This window comes from Chaetodon trifascialis, chromosome 1, assembly GCF_039877785.1.
Source record: "Chaetodon trifascialis isolate fChaTrf1 chromosome 1, fChaTrf1.hap1, whole genome shotgun sequence".
NCBI lineage: Eukaryota > Metazoa > Chordata > Actinopteri > Chaetodontiformes > Chaetodontidae > Chaetodon > Chaetodon trifascialis.
The window spans coordinates 19,797,009-19,809,505 of record NC_092056.1 but is presented as its reverse complement, the minus strand read 5'-3'; the positions used below and the strand labels follow the sequence as shown (position 1 = coordinate 19,809,505).

The 12,497-nt window shown below is 45.3% G+C and overlaps 1 protein-coding gene across 1 annotated transcript; it reads left to right on the top strand.

Annotated features, from left to right (window-relative positions):
• Positions 1 to 215: 215 nt before the first annotated feature.
• On the top strand, positions 216 to 12,492 carry kif28 (kinesin family member 28). The gene is made up of 27 exons (XM_070962845.1): positions 216 to 380; positions 1,210 to 1,401; positions 1,603 to 1,653; positions 1,801 to 1,953; positions 2,145 to 2,180; positions 3,397 to 3,516; positions 3,777 to 3,884; positions 3,997 to 4,151; positions 4,228 to 4,339; positions 4,435 to 4,502; positions 4,591 to 4,733; positions 4,961 to 5,082; positions 5,194 to 5,284; positions 5,430 to 5,490; positions 5,764 to 5,887; positions 5,973 to 6,108; positions 6,198 to 6,316; positions 6,412 to 6,519; positions 6,644 to 6,736; positions 6,924 to 7,064; positions 7,158 to 7,228; positions 7,329 to 7,463; positions 7,581 to 7,747; positions 7,944 to 8,038; positions 10,848 to 10,980; positions 11,185 to 11,318; positions 11,912 to 12,492. The coding sequence occupies exons 1-27, from the start codon at positions 216 to 218 to the stop codon at positions 12,068 to 12,070; spliced, it is 3,192 nt and encodes a 1,063-aa protein (XP_070818946.1). The 3' UTR covers positions 12,071 to 12,492.
• The last annotated feature ends 5 nt before the right edge of the window (positions 12,493 to 12,497 follow it).

Sequence of the window (12,497 nt, the reverse complement as noted above, 5' to 3'; positions counted from 1 at the left end):
GCCTTATTAAACACTGATGATGATTTTTTTGTTCAATAATCACTAGTCATGCGACCAGTTAGTAGTTTTAGTTTAGACTCGAGTGTTCAGGGTTCATCCATCTTTCAGCAGCTAAGCTAATTGTTTTTTTTTTTTTCTTTCCGTCGGTGTTGTTCTTAAAATATGAGACTAACAGTCTCTTCTAGACATCCCATCATACCGTCCTCATAGTGTCCATGTCAGCGTGGAACTGGACACCGCCCTGCGTTGTTGTCTGTGAGGGAAGCCATCACTCAGTGTGCCTGCTGGTACCTGCCTGCAGCACCATGAGGGCTAAAGCCTCAGACATGCACAGCAAGGACTGCGTCAAAGTGGCCGTCAGAGTCCGACCCTTCAACAAGGTCAGTGAATGCGAGGTCATCCGTTTCTTCTTTTCCACAAGCTGTCTGATATTTATTATGTTTCCCTCATGTGTATGTATTACAGTGTACTGTATACTATGTACTGCTATATACTACTTATTCACAAATGTGTGAGCAAACAAAGAGGATGATTTGACTTCATGTATTTTTTTTTAGATTTTCTACAATGTTAAAATGTAACTAAGTATATTTACTCAAGTACTGAGTTTCTTGTAGAGCATTTCCATTAATTCTACTCTCTACTCCTCCACTGTGACAGGCAAGTATCTCACTCCTCCACTACATTTGACATTAGTTGCTAGTTACTTTACAGATTCAGATTACTGATAGAAAACCTAAATCAGATTATAAATTATGATATATTGTTATAGATTAAGATACCCAGCACTTTGAAAGAAGTTCAAATGAGCCCCAGCTTTACCAGCAGCAATGTTAAACTGATGAACACATTCATGCATCAATTGTATAAATAATCCATTCGCATAATATATGTGACTTTGTAATGGGCCATTCTGCATAATGAGCACTTTCACTTGTGGCACTCTTACTATATTGCTTTTACTAATACTGCTTTTTCTACAAAATTGACTGATGAAATGATTGCATAAAGGTAAAATGACCACAGAGGCCACAAACACTAAAATAGATTCTCACATAGTTGTTTACTAAAGAGGAATTAAACCCCAGTCCTTTACTTTGACCTACTCCCATTTTCCTTCAGTGAAATGTGATTATTAAAATTTAGTCCTCTCACAACCTCTTCTGTCTTTTTCCCTCTTCTCATCCTCATTCATCTTCCTCCATCCAGAGAGAGAGGGATGCAGGCAGCCGCTGTATCGTCTCTATGGTGTCAAGCTCCATCACCATCCAGGACCCCCGCGACTCCCACAACCGCCGTTTGTTTTGTTTCGACTACGCCTACTGGTCCCACAGCGGCTTCGCACGAGACCGCAGCGGCCTCTACGTGCCTGAGGAGCCTGGAGGACGATACTCTGACCAGGTCAGTGCTGAGGCCTCCCGGTAGAACAGGCGAAGCATTCGTAAGAGAACACAGTGAACCCTATACGACACGAGCAGAATTCAGCAGTTCAATCTAGACGCTGTAGATGTGGACTGTCCAGGCAGAACAGGTGAGAGGTGAGCAGAGTTTGATTGAGATAACGTTGTGTTAGAAAGCTCACAATGTATCATCTGTCTCCAGGACAGTGTGTTCCAGGACCTGGGAGAGGGAATACTGAAGAATGCTCTGCAGGTAGCAATCGTCATGTATTTAACTGGGCTCTCATTCGTATCACAAAGCTCCGCAAAGTGTCTTTGCTGCCAAGCAGAGTTCGCTCTGGTGGGTGTGACTATTTTGAGGTCTCGTCTAATGGTGAATGTCCTGAAATGATGTGCGCAGGGTTACAATGCCACACTGTTGGCCTACGGGCAGACCGGCTCTGGGAAGAGTTACTCGATGGTGGGCTACGGGCCTAACAAAGGCCTGGTTCCTAAACTCTGTGAGCGACTGTTTCAGGCCATTAGAGAAAACCAGGAGACCAGACAGTGTCAGGTGAAGTGTGTGTGTGTGTGTGTGTGTGTGTGTGTGTGTGTGTGTGTGTGTGTGTGTGTGTGTGTGTGTGTGTGTGTGTGTGTGTGTGTGTGTGTGTGTGTGTGTGTGTGTGTGTGTGTGTGTGGCGCCATTTATTAGTGTCATGTACAGGTGTTAACGTCTAAACGTCTTTGTTCTTGATGTCTACGCAGGTGTTTTTCAGCATGTTGGAAATCTATAACGAGCAGGTAACAGAGGGGAAAATCAGCTCTTTCCTGTTGTCTGTTTCTGTGTACTCTTTTGTTGTCTTCATCTTTTTCGTCTTAGTGGGGCGGTTAAGCTCATATATGAAAGGTATTGTGCATTTTATGAATAAAGCATGAAACTTTCTACAGTGTTTCTATATACCATGAACTTTGTTTTCAGACGTGGAAACACTTCTGAATTGACCTCTGGAACTTGTCAGAGGCTGTACAAATTTCGGTTTGACAAAAACATATATTTTTCCACTTTTTTGCAGGTACAAAGACAGTATATCAAAAATAAGAGTTCTGGAACCCTCTAGTCATCATCAAATTGCTTTAATAGGTGGAATCAGCTGTATATGATATGTCAATTGAGTTTCATGTCATACAAACACCTCACACAAATTCACAAACACAGACTCAAAAATCAGACTATTTGTGTTAATTTGGATTGAGTATTTGACATCTCTTAAAGTTAACATAGCCTAGCTGTAGTAAATAGTGCCTACCCTACAATGACATTATTAGTGAGGCCTAACAGTCTCCTGAGCATGCGCAAAGGGCAGTACACTTCAGAGCAGCCTTTTTGCATGTGCAGCGCTTCGTACACCCTTTCTTGCAACCACAATGGATCAGTTCGTAGCAGCTCTTTGAGGCTTCTGGAAGGGTGGTCCACAGTGGCTGCCATCCCATTTCTTCTTTCACCCAGCCCCAATCAGACGGGCTTGGCAGCTGAGGGTCAGGTTCCAAAGCTTTGCACCAAACATTGGCCTGATAGGTGGCCCGTTTGATGTGTTGCTCTAGTGCAGCCTTCGTTGGTGGCATGTTCTCCAGAGCCCTGGATTTCTGAGTGAAGAGCTGTTTTCTAGCTTCATTTACCTCTGTGGTTTCACTTGTCCTGTCATACATCAGTACGACAAATACGTACATATGGACACAAAGCCATGGCTGAGCAAGTGAATGTCTTTATTAGAACAAAACTGCCATTTTAACAAACATATATATTATTATAATGGAGAATAATGGGATGAAAAGTGAAAGAATGCAATGCTGAAGTCAATAACCCGTCAAGGTCACCAGAGGTCAAACAGAAAGTGTTTCCACATCTGAAATCAAACCTTTGGGTATATAGATGATATGCTGAAAGTTTCATGCTTTATTCATAAAATGCACAATTGGTTTGCTTAACCACCCCACTATCTGGCTCCTCTCCGTCCAGGTGGTCGACCTGCTATCTCGGGGGTCTCGTACTCCGGGGGGACTAAGAGTCAGAGAGGAGCAGCAAAGAGGCTTCTATGTGGAGGGTCTCCGAACAATCCCGTGTGAAAGTGCTCCACAGGTATAGAGATGATGAAGAGTATGTATGGAGAGAAACACCTCGGTAACAACCTCTAGAGTCTGACAAGCTGATTGTCCACTGAAATAAACTTCATGTGCTTCACTTGAAGTTACCAAACAACAGTGAAACTGTTAACTGTAAAAAAAATGTTCCAGTGAAGGCCTGAAAACAGCTCCAAGTGATGCTTAGTCATATTCCAGATATCCTCCTGTGTGCTGTCTTAGTGTTCATTAAATTTGTATTGTGTTTGGATTTCGTAGGTGGAACAGCTGATGGAGCAGGGGACCAGGACCCGAACCACTGCCGCCACTCACATGAATGCCAACAGCAGCCGCTCACACATGCTCATCATCCTCCAACTCAAACAGGTAAAACCACTGCAGGTAAAATCCACAGTGTTTTCAAGCTGTGTGTGTCATAATATGACCATCACGTCTCCTCGAGAGTTTGTTATTGCCGTTACTGTGATCTTCCGGTCAGATCTTTTCCAAAGAGAGCATCACAAAGCAGTCCAACATTAACCTGGTGGACTTGGCTGGCAGTGAGCGTCAGCGGTCATCAGGGCTGGAGGCCGACAGACTCAAAGAGGGCACAGCCATCAACCTGAGCCTCACCACTCTGGGCAATGTTATTAGGTCGGTCTGGTGTTTGGTTTCATCTTCTTTCAGTGTGGTGCATCGGTATTTGTCACATCACTCTCCTCTCCTCCAGTGCACTTGCTGATGTGGCGGTGGGGAGGAAGGTTGTCCACATACCCTACAGAGACTCAGTTCTCACCAAGCTGCTGCAGTCGGCACTGGGAGGCAACAGTCGCACTGTTATGGTAACAGAAAATGGTGCTAACAGGCACTGATGATGCATCATCTTCATACACTATCAATACACAGAAACTCCTTCTAATTTTGCATAAATTCCAAGATTGCCACGCTGAGCCCTGCTGATATCTGCTTTGAGGAGTCTCTGTCAACCCTGCGCTATGCTGAGAGGTACAATCATTCAATTCATTTCCTCTCTTCCTCCTGCACCCACCCACAGCCCTCACTCACCGTGTCCCTGCCTCCCTCACCTCTTCAGGGCAAAGCGCATCCAGAACCGAGCAGTGGTGAACGAGAGCCCCACTGAGCGCCTGGTCAAGGAGCTAAAGGCAGAGAACGCCAGACTGCTGCAACGACTGAGCCGGCTGGGCCAGGAGGGACGCAGAGCCAACGACGAGACCAGTAAGACTAGCTTTTATTGTGGAGGAGAATTCAGCAGGCGAGGGTGAGAGTGGCCAACGTGTCCCATAATGTCAATCATTCAATTTTAGGGTGAAGACTTGGGTTAGGGTAGGTCTGCAGGAAATCAGTGTAAGTCTATGTGATGTCCCATGTAGTGATGAAAATGAGTGTGTGTGTGTGTGTGTGTGTGTGTGCGTGCGTGCGTGCGCGTGTGCATGTGTGTCCAGAGGAGCTTCGTCAGCTGCTGACCCACAATGAGCTCCAGATCAGAGCCATTCAGACTCTGTGGGAACAACACCTGCAGGAGGCGCTGAAGGACTGGGAGCAACAGTATGCTAACATCACCCAGGTACACACACAGACACACACAGATGGACACAGAACATAAATGCATTTAATGACGGTTAAGTGTGTAAATGCATCTTTGTAACGCCCCTGTGTCCCGCTCTCTCACTGTCAGGAGAGGAGGATGATGCAGATGCATCCCTACATCCTGAACATCAATGAGGACGCGCAGCTGTCCGGGGTGGTCAAGCTTTTCATTCAGGAGGGTACGTGTGTCTGCAGCTCATATCTCACTCTCCAGTTCAGTTCACCTTTTAGAGGGAGCTAGATGTAAAAATTGGCTTATCACAGTCTTATCATACTTTGACAGTTTTCAGTGTGCTCTTCATCACTCACTGTCATGTGTTCCAGGTGAATGGGACATCGGCCTGTGTGACTCTTCGCCAAGGTCCATCTCTATCAAAGGCTTAGGGTGAGTTTTCACCACATCAAGACCACACCAGGGAACAACAGAACATCCCAAACCCAGTGCAAATAGACACTAGAGACACTAGAGACACTAGACAATATACATGATGTCTGCGTCCTAGTGCATGCTGGGATAGGCTGCATGCCCAGTGACGTGTACATCAGTGCCTGGAAGCTCAGTAATGCAGCATATTTCCTATTCAAACGTTTTGACCTTTTCTGTATTGTTTAGTTCAAAACACACATTTACGTTTGCCCACATGTTTTTGTGTGTCAGCATCCAGGAGCGTCATGCTGTGTTCAGGAACGAACAGCGCCAGGTGACCCTGACCCCGCTGGCAGGGTCAAAGGTTATTGTCAATGGCAACGCTGTGTTCCAGACAATTGAGCTACAGCACCTGGTGGGTTGCGACACACACACAAATTTATGATGTGACATGTGTGTACAGTACAAACATGCAGCACTGACCGTTGTTCTCCCTCCAGGACCGTCTCGTTCTTGGGTCCAACTGTACCTATCTGTTCATTGGTTATCCCTCTGAGAGGGGCGGCGATGACTGGAGCCGCTACGACTATGACTATTTCCAGTCTGAACTGGCCGCTGCTGAGGGCATCCACCTGGGTGAGTGGGAGAGGGTCGATAGCTGGAGGTAGAGGAGGACCATTTCTGGAAGGAAATTGGTCAGAAATGATGTATGTGTCTGTGTGTAGGCGAGTCCAGTGCTGGGTCCAGTCAGACAGACCCCAGTCTGCTGGCTGTCTTCTATGACTACATCAAACTGATGCCTATGATGGCTGAGGCCAACCAGATGAGCCAGGAACTCAACAAGGTGACTCTCTGCTTAATGTGTTTTGACTGGAGACAGATCTTTTTGGTCATGGCTATGTATTAACAGTTAATACACATGGTCCGCAATCTTTGTAGGGGGTGGAGTTTAAATTAGAGATCAAGAATCTGGCGCTGTCAGATTCAAAAGGCCACGATCTGGAGAAGGAGATTGTTGTCAGAGTCACAGCTATGGGAAGAAAACAGGTAGGTCTGTTTCTCTGACTGCATCTCTGTTCTCTCATGTCATGCCTTTTTATGAGTCAAATTTGAATTTAGGTTTGAGTTTGGGTCTTGAATTTCTGCTTCTTTGTCTAAACTCCCTCCCCAGGTATGGATATGGTCCAAGGCCAAGTTTGTGAACCGTAAATTCCTGATGGAAGAAGTCTACCAGCAGCATCAGGCTGAAAAGAGCCAAGACAATGTAATTCAACAGAAAGAACATTTCTTTGTCAAAATGCAGTCAAAGCTGTTTTTAGTGTCCTTTCTGTTTTGAAACATTTTCAGCACGGACTACAGGAGAAAACTAAAAAATATTTCAGAAACAAAACTTCTTTGTAAAAATTGAAATTTTTATATTTTTTTATTTTTCCTATCTCTCTGGCTGTCAGAGAGCAGAGGGGCTGTCTATAGCTGCGTTACCCAGGGACAAAGACCCGTTCTGGGATCCAGTGGAGCCTCTGCTCCTGGGAACTGCTCACCTCTGGCTTCAATCTTTGGCCTTCCGCATCCCTCTGGAAGAGCAACTTGAGGTACACACACACACACACACACACACACACACACACACATGTCCTGTCAAATGGTTCTGCAAGTGAGATCTGGTTGATAATCTTGGTCGGCAGGTGCTGGGGTCAGAGGGCACAGAGGAGGCCATTCTACAAGCACAGCTGGTCCCCTGCAGCTCCACAGGACTGTATGACACACACACACACACACACACACACACACACATTGTGAATAACGCTAACAAACACATTGAGATACATCAGTAAATAATCCCTCTCACCTCCCAGCCCTCTGGGTGAGGATGACATTCTGATCGACCCGTCTGAGTTACTGGGTCGACGACTGGACTTCCAGCTGGTCCTGGAACAGTGTTGTGGCCTCCGCTGGATCCGAGAGGCCCGTAATAGAGGGGTCCAAATTGGGTGAGGCATATGAGGGTTACATGTAGAGGCATGGAGGGCGCTAAAGAGAGTTTGAAGTCCAGGGAGGATACAGAGGTCCTACAATAAGTGTGTTACTCATGACTTCATGACTCTCAGTTTCAGGCTGTTTGACTGCAGCCAGCCTCTGTACACACCGGCTGTGTGGCACAACATCAATCCTCTGTTGGATCACAGAATTCACTTCGCCTCCCTCCACACCTCCCAGCGTCTGCTCGACTACCTGCAGAGCAGCGCTGTAGTGTTGGAGCTCTGGGGCCTTCAAGGTGAGGATGGATATTTTTACTGTACATTTGTCTCAAAGCAAAAACAAAACCCAAAACAAATATAATTTGGTGAGTTGTGGATGCTTTATATCACAGCAGCAGCCCCAAATAAATGTCATCACTTTGCCTTAATGCATCCCTCAGACTTGGAGAGGGATGAAATTAAATTATGTTGATGGGTGTTGGCCTATTTCAGAGGGATGTACTGAACTGATATCATCTGTGGAGGGAGTGAGGATGACTACAGAGGGTGTCTTCATCATGGAGGAGGCCGGCCCAGAAGACACTGCAGTGAGCGTGATGTTGAATCTGTGCTCCTGCGTCAGGAGTGACCTTTTACTGTGACATGTTTCTACATCTGGATGTGACACTTTAACAAAGACGCTAAACTATTGAAGAGATACATGTGCAACCTAATACATCATGCATTTATCTGTTAAATCACAGGGACAGACTTCAGCAAATGAAATATTTGTCGTAGGACTTGATGAGAAATTCCGAGGCACTTCAGTGCAGCGGTCTCCTAGTCTCCAGTTATGGGGTCCGTGGGCCATTTGTTACTGGGCCACACACAGAGACTGAACGACCCGACACACACACACACACACACACACACACACACACTAATAATACTAATGATAATAATCCATTATCTATACCGCCTATCCCTTTCGGGGTTGCGGGGGGCTGGAGCCTATCCCAGCTACAATGGGCGAGAGGCGGGGTACACCCTGAACCGGTCGCCAGCCGATTGCAGGGCCACATGAAAGGACAAACAAACATTCACACTTACGGACAATTTAGAGTCATCAATTAACCTAATGAGCATGTTTTTGGTCTGTGGGAGGAAGCCGGAGTACCCGGAGAGAACCCACGCATGCACGGGAAGAACATGCAAACTTCACACAGAAAAGCCCCGTCTGACCCGGGGATCGAACCGGCAACCTTCTTGCTGTGAGGCACGCGCACTACCTGCTGCGCCACCGTGCAGCCCATAATGATAATAATAATAATCATAATAATAACATCAACAACTCGGGCCGGGATCCAGGCTCAGGATCTGACCTGGGACATACACACACATACACACACAAATGATAATAATAATAATAATAATAATAATAATAATAATTATTATTATTATTATTATTATTATTATTATTATTATTATTATTATTATTATTATTATTATTAATAATAATAATAATAATAATATAAACACCCCGGGCCAGATCAGAACCCAGAATCCGACCTGGGACACACACACTAATGATAATAATAATGATAACAAAAGCAGGGTCGAATCAGCTTGAATTAAAGGCATGAATCGGTTTTTCAGCATTTGACCCGGTGCCTAGTAGGTACACACTAGGTACCGGGTAGGTAGGCACACACTAATAATCGGGTCGGACCCGTGTAGGTACTACACGTGACTGCGTGTCCCGGGTCGGATCCAGGGTCGGATCCTGGGTCTGGTTCCAGGTCGTACCCGGTTAAGTCCTGTCAAAGTTACGGGTCGGTCCCATTAATGTCCCGTAAATTTTCCGGGTCGGTTCCGGGACAGAAAGCATCGTGATGATGAGCGTAGTCGTTCGTTTTTTGTTTAAAACCTGTTCAATACGAGCGCTGCCCCTCAATGCTCACGCTAGCAAGCACCAATACTAATTTGTAGCATACCAGAATAACGGGGAGAAACTCAGCTAAAAGCCTCTATAATCATTGCCAACCAAACAAGCGTAATTCATATAGCAATAAATTATCTGCGCATGTAACAAAAAGACGAAAATAGCATACGTCCAATTTAGAGCGCCTGCTCATTTCACCACATCACGCAAACCACGCAAGCCTGGTATCATATGAAAGCATATGTTAGTTTGAGATCAACCTTGATGGTCCTGCTTGTTTCCATAAAGAGGAGGGGGTTTCTAGAGTGGAGGAAGCGCTCTTCATGCAATATACTATCTCTGGGGTTACTTCCTTCTGGATCGTCATTGGTGTTTCTACGCTGAATTGGGGGGCGGGGGGTGCCCCTCGATTCTCTTTACTGGTCAATAGAGGTGTCATCAAAATCGACCAACAGGTGGCTGAGATATTGACCAGTGTAATTGCGCTGTTAGTTTCCGGGACCAACCCGGCAAAGTCCCGGAACCGACCCGGAACTTTGCTGGGACCAACCCAGAAATTTTCCAGGGCATTGCTGGGACCGACCCGGAACTTTCCCGGGACTTACCCGGGTCCGACCCAGAACCAGTAATACACACACAAATAATATTTTAATAATAATAATGACAACCCGGGCCGGGATCAGACCACACACACACACACACACACACACACACACACACACACACACACACACACACACACACACACACACACACACACGCTGATAATGATAATGATAACAGTAACAGGAAGTCAGTGCATTAAATAAGTGCGTTAGAACAGCAGTCTCCAACCTCCGGGGCCATTTGGTACCGGGCTGCACAGACAGACTGAACCAAAAATATTTCATTGATCATTAGAGCCTGAAAGAAGTTTTATTTGGAAAATCAGGTGCATCTGCCTGTGTCTCTACACGTCAAACTTCTCTTCTCGGTGACGTGATGGTAGTAAAAAAGTAAGCTCACAAGCTAGCAAAAATTTGTTTAAAAAAATGTCTTTGGAGAGCTTCTCCGGAAAGGGGAAAAGGCCAAATGATGAGACAGAAGAAGAAGACCCTACAACTTCCAAGAAAAAGAGACAATATAAGCAGTCCTACTTAAAATACAGGTTTATCGCTTCAGGTGATTCTCACGCACCAAACCCGCTCTGCGTAATATGTGGTGACAGGCTCGCAAATGAGGCAATGAAGCCTTCCCGTTGAAGAGAAACAAGCGCAGGGCTCCCACTAATTACAACTACATGCAGGGTAATAGTGAGTTGCATTTTTAATCATTTGTTTTTACTTGTTTCTATGCCGGTCCGGCAAATTAGGGCTTTACGTGAAACCGGGCCGTAGCGCAAAAAGGGTTGGAGACCACTGCTTTAGTGAACAGGCACGGTGTCATTCCTAATCCAAAAAACCACAAGACAAAGAAAGTGTGTGCTTGTGTTTCAGCCTACAGACTCTGCAGAGCTCAGCTGCTCAGTGAGAGCTCTTCAACAGGACTTGGAGGAACTGAGGAATGTCAATGCTTCACTGAGAAAAGAAAATCATAGTCTAAGAGAACAACTCAACACAGCCAGGACCGGTAACTGCATCACACACACACACACACACACACACACACACACACACACACACACACACACACACACACACAAGATCAGGGTCAATGTGTGTTTAATTAAAACTACATTTTACATCATGTATTTTTCCAGAGTACTTTACAGATTTAGAGGACGTCATTGATAAATGTCTTCTTTCTCACACACACTCACTTCCTTCCTCTTAGGTGGGGAGAGTGTGCGTGGCCGGTCGGTGCGTCCCAGCTGCGATGCAGAGTTTGCTCGGTCTCTCAAGGTTTTCTACCACAGCATGACCTCAGTCAGGGGTCAGCTGCAGCGCCTGCGCAGACACAGGCCCAGCGTACGTGGCTACGTCTGTCTACAGCATTAGCATTACTGAGCACAACTATAATGAGGCCTCGTGATCGTACTTAATCAGCAGTGGATCTATAGAGAACAATACACAAGTTAACTGGCAGAAGGAAAGTTTTAGTAAGATTACAGTGAAGTCAGAGGATTTTAATAATTTACCTACTTTGGTTGCTTAAATCGAAGATTTTCATCAGGGCTGGTGTGTTTGGAATGTGATGAAACAGTCAGGGCATCTCATTCATGTCCAGACATTTCAGGGGCAAATTTACAAACCTAATGTTCCAGAATTAATTAGAAGTTTTCTGATGTTTGATCTAATCTTTATACTATTTCGAATGATGTTATTTTGAGCTGTTTTTCAAATCGGCAAAACCAGACAGGAAATGCATTGTTAGGTCATGGAATTTACAATCAGGTCTCCACTGACACACCTGCAGCTTTTGGAATGATTTTTTCAGCAAACTATCTGGCAAAGCACCAAGTAAAATAATGAGTCGTTCGTATTAAGCCTTAGAGTATACAGTACATGTGTGTTTAACTGCTGAGGTTAGCCTTGAGGTTACGTGTTCCCGTTGTCTCCAGGAGGACTCGGACCTGCTGGGGCTCAGGCTGTTCGTGGATGAGCAGAGTCGTCTGCTGAGGGACTTCTCGGAGCAGCTGGAAAGGAGCGTTTCGACGCTCAAACAAGATGTGGCCGCCATCGTCCGCCGGAAAAGAGAACGATCGGGAGTCTGGTCTTGACTGTTCGTGGGTTTTCACAAAGTCTACGGAAGGTCAATGTTTCAACATGTTCTTTATTTTACTGCATAGGGTGAAGATACTCCATTGTGTTGACTCTAAAACCAGAACTTAATGCCATTAGTGAAACTTGCTGAAGAACTGTGGTCACTGAACTGAGCTTTCACATGTTGTTGATATTTGCAAGATTGACTAGAGACAGAAGCAGAACCTTTAAAACTTAAACCTTGTTTTAGTTTAAAGATTAAGATCAGTTAGAGGGAAAACTGCCTAACACTGGATTACAGCTACAAACAGAACATTTACTGAAGGAGCAGCAGTTACTTTTTTCTGTAAAAGTGTACTGAAATGTCTTTACAACACCATCACAGCGTACGGTAGCAAATTAGTCAGCAAGAATAAATTCACAGGCATGTGTTAACAAACACAG

Excerpts from the sequence above, each read along its gene's own strand:
- kif28 (XM_070962845.1), top strand. The coding sequence starts at position 216 with ATGTCAGCGTGGAACTGGACACCGCCCTGCGTTGTTGTCTGTGAGGGA. Across the intron at positions 5,491-5,763 it reads ATCTCTATCAAAGGCTTAGG|CATCCAGGAGCGTCATGCTG; the intron begins GTGAGTTTTCAC and ends TTTGTGTGTCAG. Across the intron at positions 8,039-10,847 it reads CCGGCCCAGAAGACACTGCA|CCTACAGACTCTGCAGAGCT; the intron begins GTGAGCGTGATG and ends CTTGTGTTTCAG.